Genomic DNA, 20035 nt, shown 5'->3' with positions numbered 1-20035 from the left:
CCAGCTTGTCAAAATCTCCCTTCAATTGCGGTGCCCAGAATTGGACAGAGTGTGATTCCAGGTGTGGTCTGACCAAGGCAGAAGAGAGAGGGGTAGCATGACTTTTTTGGATCTAGACACTAGACTCCTATTTATACAGGCCAAAATCCCTTTGCCTTTTTAAGCTCCCGCATGACATTGGCTCATGTTTAATTTGTTGTCCACAAGGACCCCAAGATCTTTTTCACATGTACTGCTGTCGAGCAGGGCGTCCCCCATTCTGTATCTTTCTGTATGAGGAGAGCATGGTTGTGACTACCACAGTGTTTTCCATACTCTTGCATTTTGGACTTCCACTCCAAGACTCCCTGACCTTTAGCCAAGTCAGCTGGGGGACATGAGAGAAGCCTCATGTGTTTTGTCTGTTTGTTTGTTTTGTTAAAAATGTAATACAACTGTCTGGTTGCTCCTGACACGATAAGTAAATAAATAAATAGCCAAGTGAGCCGAGGCTTCAGGAATTTGACATCCTTTGGGAAACACCATTCTAGAAAGATGGCATATTTATAACTCTTAGGCTGAAAATGCTTTCTAGTTGGGAAGGTAACACAAGCTGCAACCCTCCTCTTCTCAAAATCCTGCCCTTTCGAGCCCAAATCCTGAGACCTAGGGCACAATGACACTGAACACTCAATTCAGTTTCAAACCAGTTTTGAAGAAAATGGTTTTGCTGTGCAGATGATTAAATAGGAAACCCTCGAATCAGTTTGAGACCTGGATGGTGATTGCACAAGCTGCACAAGCTGTGAATTAAGGACTTACTTTAATGTGTTTTTATAAGAGTTTTTGTCTAGCCACTGCAATTTGAAGCTAGCTTTGAATTGCATTAAATGGTCAGTGTAGATGGGGTATCAGAGCCTGAAGGTCTGGGCAAACTTCGGCCTTCCATGTGTTTTGGACTTCAACTCCCGCTGAAGCTGCTGTTGGGGAAAAAAGGAAGGCACCTGAGGCAGTGAGGAATTGTGGGAGTTGAAGTCCAAAACACCTGAAGGGCTGAAGTTTGCCCAGGCCTGCTCCAGTTTCTATATAAAGATTGAGAAGAGGGACTTAATAGTTGCTGGAGGGCGGTGGGTGTAGAGAGGCTCATAGGCTGCTAATTTCTACCTCCATTGCCTCCCCCCTTTTCCTCTTCTGCATGCCCTTTCGTGTCTCTAAGCCTCAGTTTCCTCACAGGGGGCGAATGCTGGAGAGCGGCTGGTGAAAGTGCATTGATCTGCAGGGAATCTTTATTCCTTTTGCTGCTGCTTCCGTTTCCTTCCCAACCACCTCCGCATGTGTCTGTGCCAGGAAAATGTCAGCAACCAGCAGGGAGGGGAGCTGGTGACATACACCACCCCCTCCCTATTTCCCCAGAGCTGGGAAAAGAGCCGAGGACTTCACAGTACCCCCCATCCCACCCGCTGCAAAAAAAGGCACACACATACTATCAGCTGGGCTCCCTTTCCCGCAGATTCAGGAATCCTGGCTCCCGGTGTCCTGTTCTCGGCCAAAAACCTGCTTCCCCCTCGTCTCAGAACAGGGAACAGAATTGAGCCAAAGCAGCTACAGTCAGTCCCCGAGTTACAAACATCCACGTGACTCATAGTTAAGAACGGGGATGAAACAACAGGAAGTGAGAGAAATCTACTCCTCCTCGGAAGGGAAATTCATGCTTGAAAGAGTTATCATGGGGAGAAAGGGGTCTCATTTGAGGCTTTGTCACCAATCCTTGTTTCCAAAACAAGCCAAGTTTTTCAAAATCCAATTATCACAGGCACAGAAAGTGGAGTGAGATCTTCTGAACAGACGGCAAAACACACACCAAAGGGGTGTTAATACTTCCCTATGCTATCCAAACCTGATAGATAGATAGATGATAGATAGATAGATAGATAGATGATAGATAGATAGATAGATAGATAGATAGATAGATAGATGTGCCTGTTCTGACTTACAAATTCAACTTACGAACAAATCTACATGATCTGTTTTGTTCGTAACTTGGGGACTGCTTGTATTCTCAGTTTTCATTGGCCTCTTTACCTGATTTAGATTTTCTTTTGGTTAGCTGGAATTCAGAGGGATTATGTTTATCCTAGGGTGCATCTACACTGTAGAATTAATGCAGTTTGACACCACTTGAACTGCCATGGCTCAATGCTATGGAATCTTGGGAGCTGTCGTTTTTTAAGGTCTTTAGCCTTGGGTTATTGTAAATTTTTCAGGCTGTATGGCGATGTTCCCAAAGCTTTCTCTCCTGACGTTTCACCTGCATTTATGGCAGGCGCCCACAGAGGTTGTGAGGTCTGTAGCAGGTCTGTGGGGTTTATATATCTGTGGAATGTCCAGGGTGGGAGAAAGAACTCTTGTCTGTTGGAGGTAGATATGAATGTTTCAGTTGGCCACCTTGATTAGCATTTAATGGCCTAGCAGTTTCAAGGTGTGGCTTCTTACTGACTGGGGAATCCAGTTAAAATAGTCTCAAAGAATGTATTGTCATATGAGATGGACATCCAGTCTCTGCTTTAAAACCTCCAGCGAAGGGGACTCCGCCACTCTCCCAGGTAGCAGCATAATCCACAGCCAAACAGCTCTTACTATCAGGAAGGTCTTCCTAATGTCTAGGTGGAATTTTTTTCCTGCAATTTCAATCCATATGAGGAAAGTGTGTCACCTGGTTGTGATTACCACAGTGTTTCCCAAATTCTTGCATTTTGGACTTCCACTCCAATAGTCCCGACCTTTTGCCAAGCCAGCTGAGGCTTCAGGAATTGGACATCCTTTGGGAAACATCATTCTAGAAAAATGACATATTTAAAACTCTTAAGCTCTTTGCCCCACCCTGGTCATTCCACAGATATATAAACCCATTGTCCTAATTCCAACAGACCTCGCTACCTCTGAGGATGCTTGCCATAGATGCAGGCGAAACGTCAGGAGACATGCCTCTAGAACATGGCCCTATAGCCCAAAAAAAGCCCACAAGAACCTAGTCTCAAAGAACATTCATTCTGCAATGTAGATGCACCCTGAAATCAACCTTCCTAAACCTGGGACTCACGAGATGTGCTATAGGACCTATAGGTTCCATTATCCCAAGTCATAATGGTATTTGCTGTCTAGGAAAAGTTGGGAAGGCTGCTCTAAATGGAGGTCCCTCTGCATGTAGGCTTGGGATTCCTTTGTCTCTTCCATGACGGCTGTGACCCCTACCTTTTTGTTAGCCCTTGCCATTGCATCCTTGTCTCACTACTCTCTGGACCTCTCAGAATATGCCCTGGCTTTTGCCTAGTCTTAATTGTTTTGGTCAGTCCTGTTTGCGTTTTCTCCCCATACCTGCTCTGCACCTTTGCCTTGATTCCCCTTCTTGTCTGCTTTCCTGTTCTGTTTGTTGTTGTGTGCCTTCAAGTTGTTTCCTACAAATTGTGACTGAGGCAAACCTATCACCGTGTTTTATAGGGCTAAGGGTGTGCGACTTGCCCAGTGCGTTTCCTTGGCCGAGCGAAATCAAATTCTAGTCCCTGGATTCATACCAACTCTCAAACCACTACATAATGTTGACTGAATGATTCCATACAGGTCCTACCATCTCCTTTATCTCCTTTCTCCATCTTTTAGCTCCCAACCTAATTTGTGTCTCTTCGTCAGCTTTTCATTCAGCCTTGCTCTTCAAAGTACCTCCATCACTCAATCTGTATCTTCACCCTAGCTCTGCTTCATTATCTCTTCATCACCTTATCTCTTATCCCTGCACTTTTCTACATCCTTCCCACCATTATCCCCACCACCAATTTCTCCCAGGCTTCTCCACCAACTTTTTTCCCATCTGTCCATCCATCTTTGTCTCCTTTTCCATTATTCTTCCTTGTCTGCTCACTTTCTTGTCTCCATTTTTCTTTTCTGTTCTCCAGACACTAACTCTTTGTACCAGCCTTTTCCTCCCCTCATTTATTTAGCACTCTTTTCTCTCTTGGATAATGCTTTCATCTTTCTCTGCTTTCTTATTTATCACTTTTTTTTACCCAGTTTCCCATAAATTTTATCCTCCTGGCCTCAATCAACTCTCCTGTCAAACTGCATTAATTCCACAGGGTAGATGCATCTAATGTCTCCCAGGTGCTTCATGCCTGCTTTCCATCCATCTCTCTCTCCTTATCATCCCTGGTTGGCTCTCGCTCACCCTTTTCCCAGTCCCCAATTCTTCACCCTGTTTCCCGCATTTCTCTTCTCTACTCTATCACCTCCTCTGCCCTTCTTAGTGGTTCATGACTGAGTCACTTTGCCTTCTTTTTTCCATCTTCTATTCCCCTTTAGTAATCTCCGCACCCCCATCCCCCACTATTCTCCCTTTCCGAACCCCATCTTTCCTTCAACTCCAGTTCCCTCTTCATCAACCCATCACTTCCCCCCTCCAGTTTTCCTCTGTCTTTTAAGTGCTTAGGGCATCTAAAGGTCTTTATCCAGTCCTGCCACCTTTCCTTCCCTCATCTTCCTTTCTCCATGGGTGCATCTACACTGCAGTTTGATACCACTTTAACTGATATGGCTTCATGTTATGTAATTCTTGAAGTGGGAGTTTGACAAGATCTTTGTCAGGTAGTGCTGCTGCCTCACCAAACTACAATTCCTAGAACTACAGAGCATTGAACCATGGGCAGTGAAAAAGGTGCCACTTTCATGCTATAGTGTAGATCAGGGATAGGCAAACCAAGGCCCAGGTGCCAGATGCACCCCCTTGGGCTCTTTTCTCAGATACTCCTCTCTCTCACTATCCCTTCCTTCCCTCTCTTTCCTACCTCTTTCCCTTCCACCCTTCCTTCCTTCCTCTTTCTTTCCTCCTTCCCTCCATCCTTCCCTCCCTCTTCCTCCCTACCTCCATTCCCTTCCACCCTTCCTTCAGTCTTTCCTTCCTCCTTCCCTTCCTTCCTTCCTCTCTTCTTTCCTTCCTTCCTTCCTTCCTTTTCATCCTTATCTCCTTCCCTCCCTTTTGTTTTTTCTTCCTTCCCTCTTTCCTCCACCTTTCCTCCCTTCCCTCCCTTTCTCCATCCATCCATCCTTCTCTTCCATCCTTTTGTCCTTCCTTCCCTCTTTCCTCCCTCTCTTCCTCTTTCTTCTACCTTCCTTCCCTTTGTCTTCCCTTTATTCTCTTTCCTTTATCCTTCCCTTCCTTCCATCCATTCTTTCTTCACTTCTTCCTTCCCTTCCTTCCTTCCATTCTTCCTTTCCATTCTTTCATTCTTCCCTCCGTTTGTCTTTCCTTCTCTTTTTCCTTCATCTTCCCTCCCTCCTGTCCCTTCCCTCCCTCTTTCTCCTTCCCCATACATCCCTTCCACCCTTTTGTCCTTCCTTCTCTCTTCCTCCTCTCCCTCTTTTTCCTTCCTTCCATTTTGTCATTCCTTCCTTCTATTTCCTTTATCCTTCCCTTCCTTCCTTCCATCCTTTTCTTCCACCCTTTCACCCTTCCTTCCTTCTCTTTTGTCTTTCCTTCCCTCTTTCCTTCCTCCTTCCCTCTCCCCCTCTTTCTCCTTCCATCCTTCCCTTCCTCCCTTTTGTCATTCCTTCCTTCTCTCTTTCCTTCCTCCTTCCCTTCCTTGACAGCCAGTCCTTCTAGCAGGGAATGCTAGCATGTGGCCCTCAAGTTAGAAAGTTTTCCCATGCCTGGTGTAAATGCACACTTTGTGGCCACTCCAGGCTTCCTCCTCTAATATTGCAGACATACCCTCTCCCTTAAAAACAACTGTCTCTAGCCATTACTGGGAAAAGTCCCATAATATTTTGCTAGGATGTCATAATGTGATTCAGAGAATTGCGAAGGAACAAAAATAAGACTCACAGTGCATCTCCACTGTAGAATCAGTGGCTCAGTGCTATGGAATGGTGAGCAGTAGTTCAGTGAGGAACAAACACTACTTGGCAGAAAAAGCTAAAGACTTTGCAAGACTGCAATTCCTGGGATTCCATAGCATTGAGCCTTGGCAGGGAAAGTGGTGCCAAACTGCATCAATCCTTGCAATGTAAAAGCACCCTGGGTACTCTTTGGCAGAGAAGGCTAAAGACCTTGTAAACCTACAATATCTCCAGCCCTAGTAGTTAAAAGTGGCATTAATCCTGCTATGCCACAGTACCAGCGCTCCAAGGCAGAGGAGGCTAAATAATAATAATAATAATAATAATAATAATAATAATAATAATAATAATAGCTTTCAGGAAGTGAGACATTGAGTTTGAGCATCTGAGCTAGGATGACTGGTACACAGGTTTCTCTGCAAGCTGGAACCCCAATGTCATGGAAGTACTGTATACTGCTTCCATCCAGGCTTGTTCATTCGTTCAGTCGTCTCCGACTCTTCGTGACCTCATGGACCAGCCCACGCCAGAGCTCCCTGTCGGCCGTTACCACCCCCAGCTCCCTCAAGGTCAGTCCAGTCACTTCAAGGATGCCATCCATCCATCTTGCCCTTGGTCGGCCCCTCTTCCTTTTGCCTTCCACTTTCCCCAGCATAATTGTCTTCTCTAGGCTTTCCTGTCTCCTCATGATGTGACCAAAGTACTTCAACTTTGTCTCTAGTATCTTTCCCTCCAGTGAGCAGTCGGGCTTTATTTCCTGGAGGATGGACTGGTTGGATCTTCTCGCAGTCCAAGGCACTCTCAGAACTTTCCTCCAACACCACAGTTCAAAAGCATCGATCTTCCTTCGCTCAGCCTTCCTTAAGGTCCAGCTCTCACATCCGTAGGTGACTACAGGGAATACCATGGCTTTGACTAGGCGGATCTTTGTTGCCAGTCTGATGTCTCTACTCTTTACTATTTTATCGAGATTGGACATTGCTCTCCTCCCAAGAAGTAAGCGTCTTCTGATTTCCTGGCTACAGTCTGCATCTGCAGTAATCTTTGCACCTAGAAATACAAAGTCTGCCACGGCCTCCATGGTTTCTCCCTCTATTTTCCAGTTGTCAATCATTCTTGTTGCCATAATCTTGGTTTTTTTGACGTTTAGCTGCAACCCGGCTTTTGCGCTTTCTTCTTTCACCTTGATTAGAAGGCTCCTCAGCTCCTCCTCGCTTTCGGTCATCAGAGTGGTGTCATCTGCATATCTGAGGTTGTTAATGTTTCTTCCAGCAATTTTCACCCCAGCTTTGCATTCATCCAGCCCCACACATCGCATGATGTGTTCTGCATACAAGTTAAAAAGGTTGGGTGAGAGGATGCAGCCTTGCCGTACGCCTTTCCCAATCTTGAACCAGTCTGTTGTTCCGTGGTCAGTTCTTACTGTTGCTACTTGGTCCTTGTACAGATTCCTCAGGAGAGAGACAAGGTGGCTTGGGATGCCCATCCCACTAAGAACTTGCCACAATTTATTATGATCCACACAGTCAAAGGCTTTAGAATAGTCAATGAAGCAGAAGTAGATGTTTTTCTGAAACTCCCTGCCTTTCTCCATTATCCAGCGGATATTGGCAATTTGGTCTCTCGTTCCTCTGCCTTTTCTAAACCCAGCTTGAACATCTGGCAACTCTAGCTCCATGTATTGCTGGAGTCTTCCTTGCAGGATCTTGAGCATTACCTTATTGGCATGAGAAATAAGGGCCACTGTACGGAAGTTGGAGCAGTCTTTTGCATTTCCCTTTTTTGGTATGGGGATATAAGTTGATTTTTTCCAGTCTGATGGCCATTCTTGTGTTTTCCATATTTGCTGGCAAATGGCATGCATCACCTTGACAGCATCATCTTTTAAGATTTTAAACAGTTCAGCTGGGATCCCGTCGTCTCCTGCTGCCTTGTTGTTAGCAATGCTTCTTAAGGCCCATTCAACCTCACTCCTCAGGATGTCTGGTTCTAACTCATTCACCACACCGTCAAAACTATCCTCAATATTATTATCCTTCCTATACAGATCTTCTGTATAGTCTCGCCACCTTCTCTTGATCTCTTCAGCTTCTGTTAGGTCCCTGCCATCTTTGTTTCTTATCATACCAATTTTGGCCTGAAATTTACCTCCGATGTTTCTAATTTTCTGGAAGAGGTCTCTTGTCCTTCCTATTCTGTTGTCTTCTTCCACTTCCATGCATTGCTTATTTAAAAATAGTTCCTTATCTCTTCTGGCTAACCTCTGGAATTGTGCATTTAACTGGGCATATCTCCCCTTATCCCTGTTTCCTTTTGCTTTCCTCCTTTCTTGGGCTACTTCCAGTGTCTCAGCAGACAACCATTTTGCCTTCTTGGTTTTCTTTTTCTTTGGGACGTACTTTGTTGCCGCCTCCTGAACAATGTCTCTGACTTCTGTCCATAGTTCTTCTGGGACTCTGTTTACTAAATCTAGTCCTTCAAATCTGTTCTTCACTTCCACTGTATATTCGCTAGGAATGTTAGTGAGATCATATCTAACTGGTCTGTGTATTTTCCCTGATCTCTTTAGTTTTATTCTAAATTGGGCAATAAGAAGTTCGTGATCTGAGCTACAGTCAGCCCCAGGTCTTGTTTTCACCGACTGGATGGATGTCCGCCACCTTTGGCTGCAAAGGATGTAGTCAATCTGATTTCGGTGCTGACCGTCTGGAGAGGTCCATGTGTAAAGCCGTCTTTTAGGTTGTTGGAAGAGAGTATTCGTTATACACAGCGAGTTTTCCTGGCAAAATTCTATCAGCCTGCGTCCCGCTTCATTTTGTTCTCCCAGACCATGCTTGCCTGTGATCCCTGTTGTCATTTGACTTCCCACCTTGGCATTCCAGTCTCCTGTAATGAAAATAATGTCTCTTTTTGGTGTATTATCCAGTAGGTCCTGCAGATCCTCATAAAACTGATCTACTTCTGCTTCTTCAGCAGCTGTGGTTGGGGCATATATTTGGATCACTGTAATGTTGAAAGGCTTTCCTTGCACTCGAATTGAGATCATTCTGTCATTTTTTGGGTTGTATCCAAGCACCGCTTTAGCGAATTTCTTATTAATTATGAAGGCTACTCCATTTCTTCGATGTTCCTCTTGTCCGCAGTAGTAGATCTGGTGGTCATCTGATGTGAAGTGGCCCATTCCAGTCCATTTCAGTTCGCTGACCCCCAGAATGTCTATCTTTAGTCTTGACATCTCACCAATAACTACATCCAATTTGCCCTGGCTCATAGATCTTACATTCCAGGTTCCTATGGTGTGTTGATCTTTAGAGCATCGGATTCGTCGTTCACCTCCAGTACCGTCGGCCGCTAGCCTTCCTTTCGGCTTTGAGCTAGCTGCGTCATCACATCTGGGGCTAGTTGAACTTATCCTCTGCTCCTCCCCAGTAGCATTTTGGCCATCTTCCGACCTGGGAGTCCCATCTTCCAATGGCATACCGACATATCTCTGGTTGTACTGGTCCATTTAGTTTTCTTGGCAAGGATACTGGAGTGGTTTGCCATTGCCTTCCCCAGGGATCACGCTTGGTCTGACCTCTCTGCCACAACCGTCCCGTCTTGGGTGTCCCTTCACGGTTTCGCTCATGACATCATTGAGGTGCTCAAGCTCCAGCGCCCCGACAAGGCGGCGATCCTTTGCTGGAGTCCATCCAGGCTTAGTGCAGGGCATTTGGAAGTGGGCAGAGGAGAAAGAAGCAGTGAGGGATCCTTCCCATTTTGTCCCTATGGAATTATGATCACACAATTTTAACATGATAAGGTAGCTGAAGAGTTCTATAAATGGAAGGAACTGCTGCTATGAACCGAGAGGGAGGAGGGGGTTGCAGTAAGTTTTCCAGGCTGTACGGCCATGTTCCAGAAGCATTCTCTCCTGATGTTTCATCCACATCTATGGCAGGCATCCTCAGAGATTGTGAGGTTTGTTGGAAACTAGGAAAGTGAGGTTTACATATATGTGGAATGTCCAAGGTGGGACAAAGAACTGTCTGTTGAAGGCAAGTGTGAATGTTGCAGTTGGCCACTTTGGTTAGCATTGAATGGTCTTGCAACTTCAGAACTTGGCTGGTTGTTGGCTGGGGGAATCCTTTGTTGGGGGGTGTTAGCTGGCCCTGATTGTTTCCTGTGAAATCATGTCTGGAATTCCCCTGTTTTTTGAGTGTCGTTCTTTATTTACTGTCCTGATTTTAGAGTTTTTTAAATACTGGTAGCCAGGTTTTGTTCATTTTCATGGTTTTCTCTTTTCTGTTGAAATTGTCTACATGGTTGACTAATTCAACTTGAGAAGTCAGACATAGCAGGGCACCTGAAGAACCAAACTGGACACAGCATATTATCTGAGAACACAGAAATGCTGGTCCACTCTAACAACCACCGTGTTTGACTACACAGAGAAGCCATTGAAATCCCCAAGCTTTGAAGCTGCAAGGCCATTCAGTGCTTATCAAGCTGGCCAATTGCAACATTCACACTTGACTCCAACATACAAGAGTTCTTCCTCCCACCCTGGACATTCCACAGATATATAAACCCCACTTGCCTAATTTCCAACAGACCTCACAACCTCTGAGGATGCCTGCCATAGATGTGGCTAAATGTCAGGAGAAAATGCTTCTGGAACATGGCCATACAGCCTGGAAAACTCATAGCAATCCAGTGATTCTGGCTATGAAAGCCTTCAACAACAGAAATTCCTTCCATTTATTGAACTCTTCAGCCAGCGTTTCATATTAATACATTTTGAATATCCATCTATCTAGATACATAGATAGATATAATAGTATTTCTTACTCGCCTCTCCTCTTCAGCACTTTTCATGTTAATACATTTTGAATATCTGTCTCTCTATTAAGATAGGGAAAGAGATGATAGATAGATAGATAGATAGAATTGTATTTCTTACCTGCCTCTCCTTGTGACTGGAGACGGGTTACAGCATAGTTAAGACACATAAACATTGTAAAGCTTCTATAAAGACCTCATAAAGGTACTACTCCCAGCCAACGTTGAGAAATGGCACCACAAAGTGGAATCCACAACATGCGAGTGAAGAGAAGAACAAACCACAGACCACATATTACAATGCAGCCTGAGCCCTGCCACATGCACAGTGGAGGACCTTCTTATAGCAACACCAAGTGGCCAGCTATTGGTCAAAGGACATTTCGTATAATGCCAAGTTTTTAAACTTTGTGCTTTCTCAAATATATCACAACTGTACCCATGTAAACATACATGTATAGTAAAATAAACAGATATATTAAAATGATCATTAAAAAACTAGCGTATCAAACTTCAAAACGCTATTTATTTATTAACCATATTTATATACCGCCTTCTCAGCCCGAAGGTGACTCAGGGCAGTTTACAAATGGCACAATTCGATGCCTACAAAACAAAGAATAATTAAAACCTTAGGTTCTTGTGGGTTTTTTCGGGCTATAGGGCTATGTTCTAGAGGCATTTCTCCTGACGTTTCGCCTGCATCTATGGCAAGCATCCTCAGAGGTAGTGAGGTGGATGAGGATGCTTGCCATAGATGCAGGCGAAACGTCAGGAGAAATGCCTCTAGAACATGGCCCTATAGCCCGAGAAAACCCACAAGAACCTAGTGATTCCAGCCATGAAAGCCTTCGACAATAAATTAAAACATTTAGCATAAATTTGATAAATTAAAATAAAACCGATAAAAATATAAATCCACAGCGTCTCATTACCCAATCGCATTGTCTAGTTGTTCTGAAGATCAGAGTTTGTCTGCTACACTGCATTTGGGAAAGCTTGTTCAAAAAGTCAGGTTTTAACTTTTTTTCCGAAATGTTAGGAGGATGGGGGCCGATCTGATACCCCTAGGGAGGGCGTTCCATAGCTGAGGGGCCACCATTGAGAAGGCCCTGTCCCTTGTTCCTGCCAACCAAGTCTGTGAAATCATGTTACCCGAAATCATAGCCTTTGAAGCTGCAAGGCCATTTAATGCTAACCAAGGTGGCCAATTGCAACATTCACAGTTGCTTCAAGCAGACAAGAGTTCTTTCTTCCACCCTGGACATTATTCCACAGATATATAAACCCAATTTTCATGGTTTCCAACAGAGTTCACAACCACTGAGGATGCCTGCCATAAATGTGGGAGAAACGTCAGGAGAGAATGCTTCTGGAACATGGCTATACAGCCCGGAAAACTCACAACAACCCAGCTTCCCCCTTTCATTTCGTCGTGCAGCCCCCCACCCACCCAAATTTCTCCTCCGCCTCTTCCTTCCTTCCCTTTCCTTCCTCCCTTCCTTCCTCTCTGCTGGGCTCCTCATTGCCATTCCCTGCGTGCCCTGGACGGCGGCTCCTTAGCCCCCTCCCCTCCTCGCCTCCTTCTCTCTCTCTCTCGTTCTCTCTGTCTCTTTCTTTTTCTCTCTCTCCCTCCCTCCCTCCCTCCTTCTCCCCCTTCCCCTCCCCGTTGGCTGGCTCACTGCAGCAGCATCACTACCAGCAGCAGCAGTAGCAGCAACGCCATGGAGGAGCCGGCCCTGGCCCCCTCGCCATCGCCTCCTCCTGCTTCTTCTCTCTCTCTCCCTCTCCTTGTCCCTCTCCCTCGCCTGCCCTGACCCTGCGGCCCGTCCAGCCAGCATGGCCTTCCCCGGTGGCGGCGGCGGTCCCCCGGCCGCTCTGCTGGTGCTGACGGGCTGGCTCTTCTTGCTCTCTCCCCCGCTGGGCGCAGGCAAGAAGCGGCTCCACATCGGCGCCCTCTTCCCCATGACCGGCGGCTGGCCCGGGGGACAAGCCTGCCTGCCCTCCGCCCAGATGGCCCTCGAGGACGTCAACAGCCGCAGGGACATCCTGCCCGACTACGAGCTCCGGCTCGACCACCGCGACAGCGAGGTGAGACCTCCCCCCTTCCACCCTCTCCCCCGCCACCCATTGCCCTTCCCAGGGTGGGAGCAGGGGACCCTCAGGGGTGCTCCTCAACGAGGCTTTCGGGGCCCAGAGAGGGTGGGATCTGTCCAGGTCTTCTTCCCATCTGTCCCTTTTGGGTTTGGTTCTCTTGGAGGTTTCAGAGTTGGGAGGCTTCCTCCAGGAAGGGTTTTCTGGGGCTGAGAGAGTGTGGAATTTGTCCAGAAGAGGACAAGAGCATTCTTACCATCTGTCCCTTTTGGGTTTGGTTCTCTTGGAGGTTTCAGAGTTGGGATGCTTCCTCGAGAAAGGGTTTTCTGGGGCTGAGAGAGTGTGGAATTTGTCCAAGTGAGGACAAGAGCATTCCTATCATCTCTCCCGGTTGGGGTTTGGTTCTCTTGAAGGTTTCAGAGTTGAGATACTTCCTTAAGAAAGGGTTTTTGAAGGCTAAGAAAGACAAGGATGTCCTTAGCATCTGTCCCTGTTGGGGTTTGGCTCTCTTGGAGGTTTCAGAGTTAGGATGCTTCCTCCAGAAAGGGTTTTCTGGGGCTGAGAGAGTGTGGGATGTGTCCAGGTGAAGACAAGAGTCTTCTTACCATCGGTCCCTGTTGGGGTTTGGATCTCTTGGAGGTTTCAGAGTTGGGATGCTTCCTCGAGAAAGGGTTTTCTAGAGCTGAGAGAGTGTGAGATTTGTCCAGGTGAGGACAAGAGCATTCCTATCATCTCTCCCAGTTGGGGTTTGGTTCTCTTGGAGGTTTCAGAGTTGGAATGCTTCCTTGAAAAAGGGTTTCCAAGGGTTGACAGAGTATGGGATTTGTCCAGGTGAGGGCAAGGTTCTTTTTACCATCGGCGCCCTTTGGGTTTTGGATCTCTTGGAAGTTTCAGAGATGGGATGCTTTCTTTAAAAGGGTTTTCTAGAGAATTGGGGATGCCTCTCATCCATTGGGTGTGGATTGGTGTCCTCATCACTAGGAGAGAAGATGCCCTTCATCATGTGGAGAGGGTATCCCAGGCCTGGGCAAACTTCAGCCCTCCAAGTGTTTGGGATTTGTCCAGGTGAGGACAAGGGTCTTCTTACCATCTGTCCCTGTTAGAATGTGCTTCTCTTGGAGGTTTCAAAGATGGGATGCTTCCTCGGGAAAGGGTTTCCTAGGGCTGAGACAGTGTGGGATTTGTCCAGGTGAGGACAAGAGTCTTCTTCCCATTTGTCCCTGTTGGATGTAGTTCTTTCCTGGGATGCTTCCTCGGGAAAGGGTTTCCTGGGGCTGAGAGAGCGTGGGATTTGGCCAGGCGAGGACAAGGGTCTTCTTACCATTTCTCCCTGTTGGGATGTGGTTTTCTTGGAGGTTTCAGAGATGGGATGCTTCCTTGAGAAAGGGTTTTCTAGGGCTGAGAGAGCATGGGATTTGTCCAGATGAGGACAAGAGTCTTCTTCCCATTTGTCCCTGTTGGGATGTAGTTCTTTTGGGGGTTTCAGAGTTGGAATGCTTCCTTGAGAAAGGGTTTTCTAGGGCTAAGAGAGCGTGGGATTTGTCCAGGTGAGGAAAAGAGTCTTCTTCCCATCTGTCCCTTTTGGGCTTGGTTCTTTTGGAGATTTCAGAGTTGGGATGCTTCCTTGAGAAAGGGTATTCTGGGGCTGAGAGAGTGTGGGATTTGACCAGGTGAGGACAAGGGTCTTCTGACCATCTCTCCCTGTTAGGATGTGGTTTTCTTGGAGGTTTCAGAGTTGGAAGGCTTCCTTGAGAAAGAGTTTTCTAAGACTGAAAAAGACAAGGGTGTTCTTAACATCTGTCCCTGTTGGGGTTTGGTTCTCTTGGAGGTTTGAGAGTTGGGATGCTTCATCGAGAAAGGGATTTCTAGGGCTGAGAGAGTGTGGGATTTGTCCAGGTGAGGACAAGGGTCTTCTTACCATCAGTCCCTGTTGGGATGTGGTTCTCTTGGAGGTTTCAGAGTTGGGATGGTTTTCAAGGGCTGAGAGAGTGTGGGATTTGTCCAGGTGAGTACAAGGGTCTTCTTACCATCTGTTTCTGATGGGATTTGGTTCTCTTGGAGGTTTCAGAATTGGGATGCTTCTTTGAGAAAGGGTTTATAAAGGCTGAGAGAGTGTGACTCGCCCAGAGGGACCCAGTGTATTTGTCCATCAATCTGATGCATCTAGGGCTCCAAGTGATGTCTGCCTTTTGTTGTTTTCTAAATTTGACAGATGGGGAATTAGGGATGCCTCTCATCCATTGGGTACCCTCATCATTAGGAGAGGAGATGCCCTTCATCATTCCGAGATGGTATCCTCACCATCATTGGCTTTGCTTTTCTTTTGTGCCTTCAAGACTTTTCCACTTATGACTATCCCAAGGTTTTCACTGGGTTTTCCAGAGCTCAGAGTGTGTGACTTCCATAGGGCCATCCAAGGGTTTTGTTGTGGCTTAATTATTTATTTATTTGTTGCATTTATATCCTGCCCTTCTCACCCCAAAGGAGATTCAGGGAGGCTCACAACATCAGGGCAGCTCACAAAGGTTTTTCCACCATCTGTCATGATTGAGTTTGGTTTTCTTAGAGGTTGGGGAAAGGGGGAAGGGATACCCCTCATCATTGGGAGAAAGGATGACCCTATGATTTGGTTTTTTGTGCCTTCAAGACCTTTCCAAATTATGGCTATCCGAAAGTTTTCTAGGGATGAAGGAGCGTGACACACTCAGGGTCATCCATTAGATTCCCATCATTGCAAGAGGGGATCCTAAGGTACTCACAAGGTTTTTTTCTGGGGCTGAGAGTGTGTGACATACTTGAGGGTATCCAATAGTTTTTGTGGCTGATGCTGTGGGGTGGGGTATAAAGGTCACTCCACCATCTGTGTTGTTGACATTATTGTTGTTGTTGTTGTTATTTAGTATAATGTAGCATTACTGTAATGTATTTGTATATGTTTGGGCATTGAATGTTTGCCTTTTTTGTGTGTAAACAACCCTAAGTCCCCTTGGGGAGAGAGGGCGGTTTATAAATAAAGTTTACATTATTATTGTAATTATCATTGGTTTTCTTGGAGGTTGGGAACTGGGGAAACCCTGCATCATTGGGAGAAGAAATCTCAAGGTTTTCACAAGGTGGCTGAGGGAATGTGACTAGTCCAGAGTCACCCAGGGGGTTTTCTCCAGGTGGGGTCAAGGCGACTGAGACTGTGAGCTGGTGCCCAAAGGTCTTCCCAGCTTCTGGCACTGTTAAAACTGATTTTCTTGGAGGTCAACTAGGGGGGATGCTCCTGTTATTGGGAGAAATCTCTCATCATTTATTGCTGTCTTCTTTCAAGACTTATGGCAACCCAAAGATTTTCACAGAGTTTTCTAGGGTTAAAAGAGTGTGACTTGCCCAGGATCGCCCAGTAGTTTTTGTGGTTGATGGGGTGGACTAGTGTTCCAAGGTCTTTCCACCTTCTGGCAGGGTTTTATTGGAAGTTTGGAACTGGAGATGCCACCATCATTTGGGAGTGTATCCCCTTATCAGTTGTTGCTGCGTGTCTCCAAGACATTTCTGACTTATGTCATTCCAAACATTATCACAGGGTTCTTTGAGGTTGAGAGAATGACTTGCCTAGCGTCACCCAGCGTGTTCGGTCAGGGTGGGTGATAAGGAGGCTGATGGTGTGGGCCAGGGCTTCAAAGTCTTCCCACTTTCTGTGCTGTTGAAACTGGTTTTATTAGAGATTGGGAAATTGAGATGCCCCCATTATTCTTTGGAGGTTTTTAATCAGCGCCTGGATGACCATTTATCAGGAGTGCTTTGATTGTGTTTTCCTGCATGGCAGAATGGGGTTGGACTGGATGGCCCTTGTTGTCTTCCTATTTTAGAATTCTATGATTCATTGGGAGAAGGAATCCCCAATTCTGTTCCCTTCAAGACCTTTCTAACTTATAGAGACCCCAAGGTTTTCACAGGATTTCCCAGAGCTGAGAGAGTGTGACTTGATCAGAATGAACCAGTGGATTTTTTTGTGCCCAAGTGTGGAAATCTTCTGCTTTGAGCTTTAGCAGATCTCTGTTGGGTAGCTGTTCTGCCTCATGGCTAAGTGCAGCTGAGAAGAGGAGAAGTGAGCCCTCCTAGGCATGAAGGTATAGGCATCACACACTTAGGGTTGTTTTTTGAGGTCTTCTGTATGCATTCTGCCCACTTCTACTGACACAAAATACAGGGCTGCACCAGTTAAGGTTGCCTGTCTGAGGAGTGTTTCTCTTTCTAGTTAGGAGGTCCATAGGAAGAAGGAGAAATAGATGAGAGTGGAAAAAACAACCTTGAAAGTAGGTGAGGGTGGCAAGCGAGGGTGAAGGTTCACTGATCAGGACAACATTCAGGCAGTGGAAGATTGAAGAGTGAGGAAAGGGACTGAACTAGGTGAATCACTAAGGCCCTTGAGAAGTGAGAGATGGGAAATTTGAGGACTCTGTTCTCTACTTGGCTTCTCCCTTTTCACCTTGCTATCACGTTGGTCCATAGCAGTCTCTCATAGACATCCTTTGCAGCCCTGTCAGCTGTCAGGACAGCACAGCCAAACTCGCTGGATGCCACAGGGAGTCAAGTCGTGAGGAACTTCATAGGGAGGTGATGCCACAGAGATGTGTCAGAGACTATGGAGAAGAGTGCCTTGTCATAGAAAGGGGTTGCAGGGGGCTTTGGGGGAGTGCTGTGCTCTGACACAGCAGCAAGGTGAAAAGGAGGTTTGGGATGCAAAATTGGGAAGAAGTGGGGCTGATTAGGAGGCTCTGCTTGTGGGTTGTGAAATGAAGAGTCCTGTTGAGACACACATGGAAATGCTCTGTATTTATTGAGAGACTTGCTGGCAGGGAGAACGAATGTCCAGAGGAGGAAGGAAACACATAAGAGAGAAAGGTAGGATCAGACCTCTAGCAAATATGCAGAAGATTGTGCCTGCAGGGATAGAACTACCTGGGAAGAACTGGGTGATTGATGATAGTGGTGTTTAGAGCAAAGTCAATAGTGCTAGGCTCAGGGGTGTTAAGCTGGGCATTTGTCCTGGTCACGAAGCTGAAAAGTCAGGTTCAGTTGAATGGCTCAGTGTTTGTTGACAGGACTATTCTAGGAGTGCCTTTCACCTCTTCTTTTCAAGTTCTACAGGTTGTTTGGGAACTATCCCCCATGGCAAACTTTCATCAATGAACTCGTGTTTCTTCTGCAATTTACAGGTGGATGTTACTTGTTTCTGCAGTTGGGTGGGTGAAATCAGGAGAAGATAGCATGAGATTGGTTTTTATTGATTGTGATGTATAACTTGATTGTTTTCATTGTTTATAATTGCTGTTGATACATGTTTTATCTTATTGTCTGTTGTTGGCATCGAATTGTGCCTTTTGTAAGCCGCCCTGAGTCCCCCCTCGGGGGTTGAGAAGGGTGGGGTAGAAATGCGCGAAATAAATAAATAAAATAGCCTTCCTTGGCTATGGTATAGCCATTCTGTAACAGCTGCAAAAGTCATTTGAAATGGAACAACTGGTGCTCTTTGCCCAGCTTACTATTTACCTTCATGCTGGCCTTAACTATTGTCTATATTGCTCAGAGCTTGGAAGAGTTCTACCATTGGTCAGCTGTAGATAGCATGACTTAGACCAGTGGTTCTCAACCTGTGGATCCCCAGGTGTTTGGGCCTACAACTCCCAGCCAGTTTACCAACTACAATAGAATCTCACTTATCCAAAATAAATGGGCCGGCAGAACATTGGATAAGCAAAAATGTTGGATAATAAGGAGGGATTAAGGGAAAGCCTTATGATTACATTATGATTTTACAAATTAAGCACCAAAATATCATGTTTTACAACAAACTGACAGAAAAAAGCAGTTCAATACACAGTAATGTTATATAGTAATTACTGTATTTCCGAATTTAGCACCAAAACAGACAAGGGTTCTTTCTTTCTCCCACTCTGGACTACATTGGATATTACAGAATGTTGGATAAGTGAGGGTTGGATAAGCGAGACTCTACTGTATTAGGATTTCCGGGAGTTGAAGGCCAAAACATCTGTGGACCCACAAATTGAGATCCACTGTCTTAGACGTTTAGACGATCCGTTCCTCAGCTTTTGCACAGATCACAACATCTTGATGATGTGGGATTGCTTGAGTATGTCATTAAAGCCATTCTTCTTAAAATTTACTATCTAACGATTACTGTCATCTCTGAGACAAACCCCAACTGGCAGTATGGAGCAGTCAAGAATTACTATGGCTTTTTAGTAAGGATTTTTTAAAAAATAGGGAATTATACTGGCCTAGGGTGCGTGTACCCTACAATGTAGAATTTATGCATTTTGACACCATTTTTACTCCCATAGCTCAATGCTGTAGAATCCTGGGAGCTGTAGTTTTACAACAGCTTTGGTCTTCCCTGCCAAATAATACTAGTCTCTTACCAAACTACAACTCTCAGGATTCCGTAGCATTGAATCCTGGCAGTTAAACTGCATTCATTCTATAGTATAGATGCATTACTAGTAGTGAGAGAAGAATAAGTTTGTATCACTGTTAATGTGACACAGAATAAGATGAGATGGATGGTTGTGCCTTTGTCTCAGGCATGGGCAAACTTTGGCCCTTAGAAATTGTGGGAGTTGAAGTCCAAAACACCTGGAGGGCCAAAGTTTGTCCATGCCTGCTTTGTCTTGATGGATGGCTGGGCATTGCCAGAGCCGTGAAGCATGTTTCTGGGGTTGAGTCCTGAGTGGATGTAGTTGAATGCTGTGCTGGGAGCTCCTGAGCGGGTGGGCAGTGGAAAGCCCAGATCCCCTCTTTTCCTCATGGAAATACATTATAAACAGAATTTGGAACCCACAGGCAAGAACTTAGATTTGTTTATGTGATTGGGATTGTGATGTGGGAGGAGAAGTGTTGCGAAATGAGGAGTAGTGTGAGAAGGGTTCAACATTCAGAGCCCTTCCATGAGCTGCACAACCTCAGAATCAAGTTGAACAGGGTCTCCTCTACTTTGGGTGGGTTCTGCCCAAATTCAGCACCCCTCCCAGAATTCAACTATGTCCAGCTACAAATATGGATGTGCAGCAAAGTATTCTCCTTGAATTCTGCGTATCAAAGTATTCTCCTCTTCCATCGTGCCCTCAAATTCCCAGCTCCTGGTGTTAATTTAGCTGTTCATCAGCAGGCTGAACACCAAGTGCAGAGTGGAAGGAGGATTCGCTCTCCCTCCCCACCAGAATATGGACTGTCTCTGCTGATGTTC

The 20035-nt window shown here is 45.8% G+C and overlaps 1 protein-coding gene across 1 annotated transcript in view; it reads left to right on the top strand.

Annotated features, from left to right (window-relative positions):
* The window catches only part of GABBR1 (gamma-aminobutyric acid type B receptor subunit 1), a 301061-nt gene that overhangs the window by 225082 nt on the left and 55944 nt on the right, over positions 1–20035 (top strand). The window contains exon 7 of the mRNA XM_060759261.2: positions 12617–12777. Within this exon, the coding sequence (XP_060615244.2) occupies positions 12617–12777 (161 nt within the window). The remainder of the gene's footprint in view (positions 1–12616; positions 12778–20035) is intronic.

The sequence above is a fragment of the Anolis sagrei genome, chromosome 2 (genome assembly GCF_037176765.1).
Source record: "Anolis sagrei isolate rAnoSag1 chromosome 2, rAnoSag1.mat, whole genome shotgun sequence".
In the NCBI taxonomy this organism is placed as follows: Eukaryota; Metazoa; Chordata; class Lepidosauria; order Squamata; family Dactyloidae; genus Anolis; species Anolis sagrei.
The sequence above is the reverse complement of the archived record's forward strand: the minus strand, read 5'-3'. Positions and strand labels throughout refer to the sequence as shown.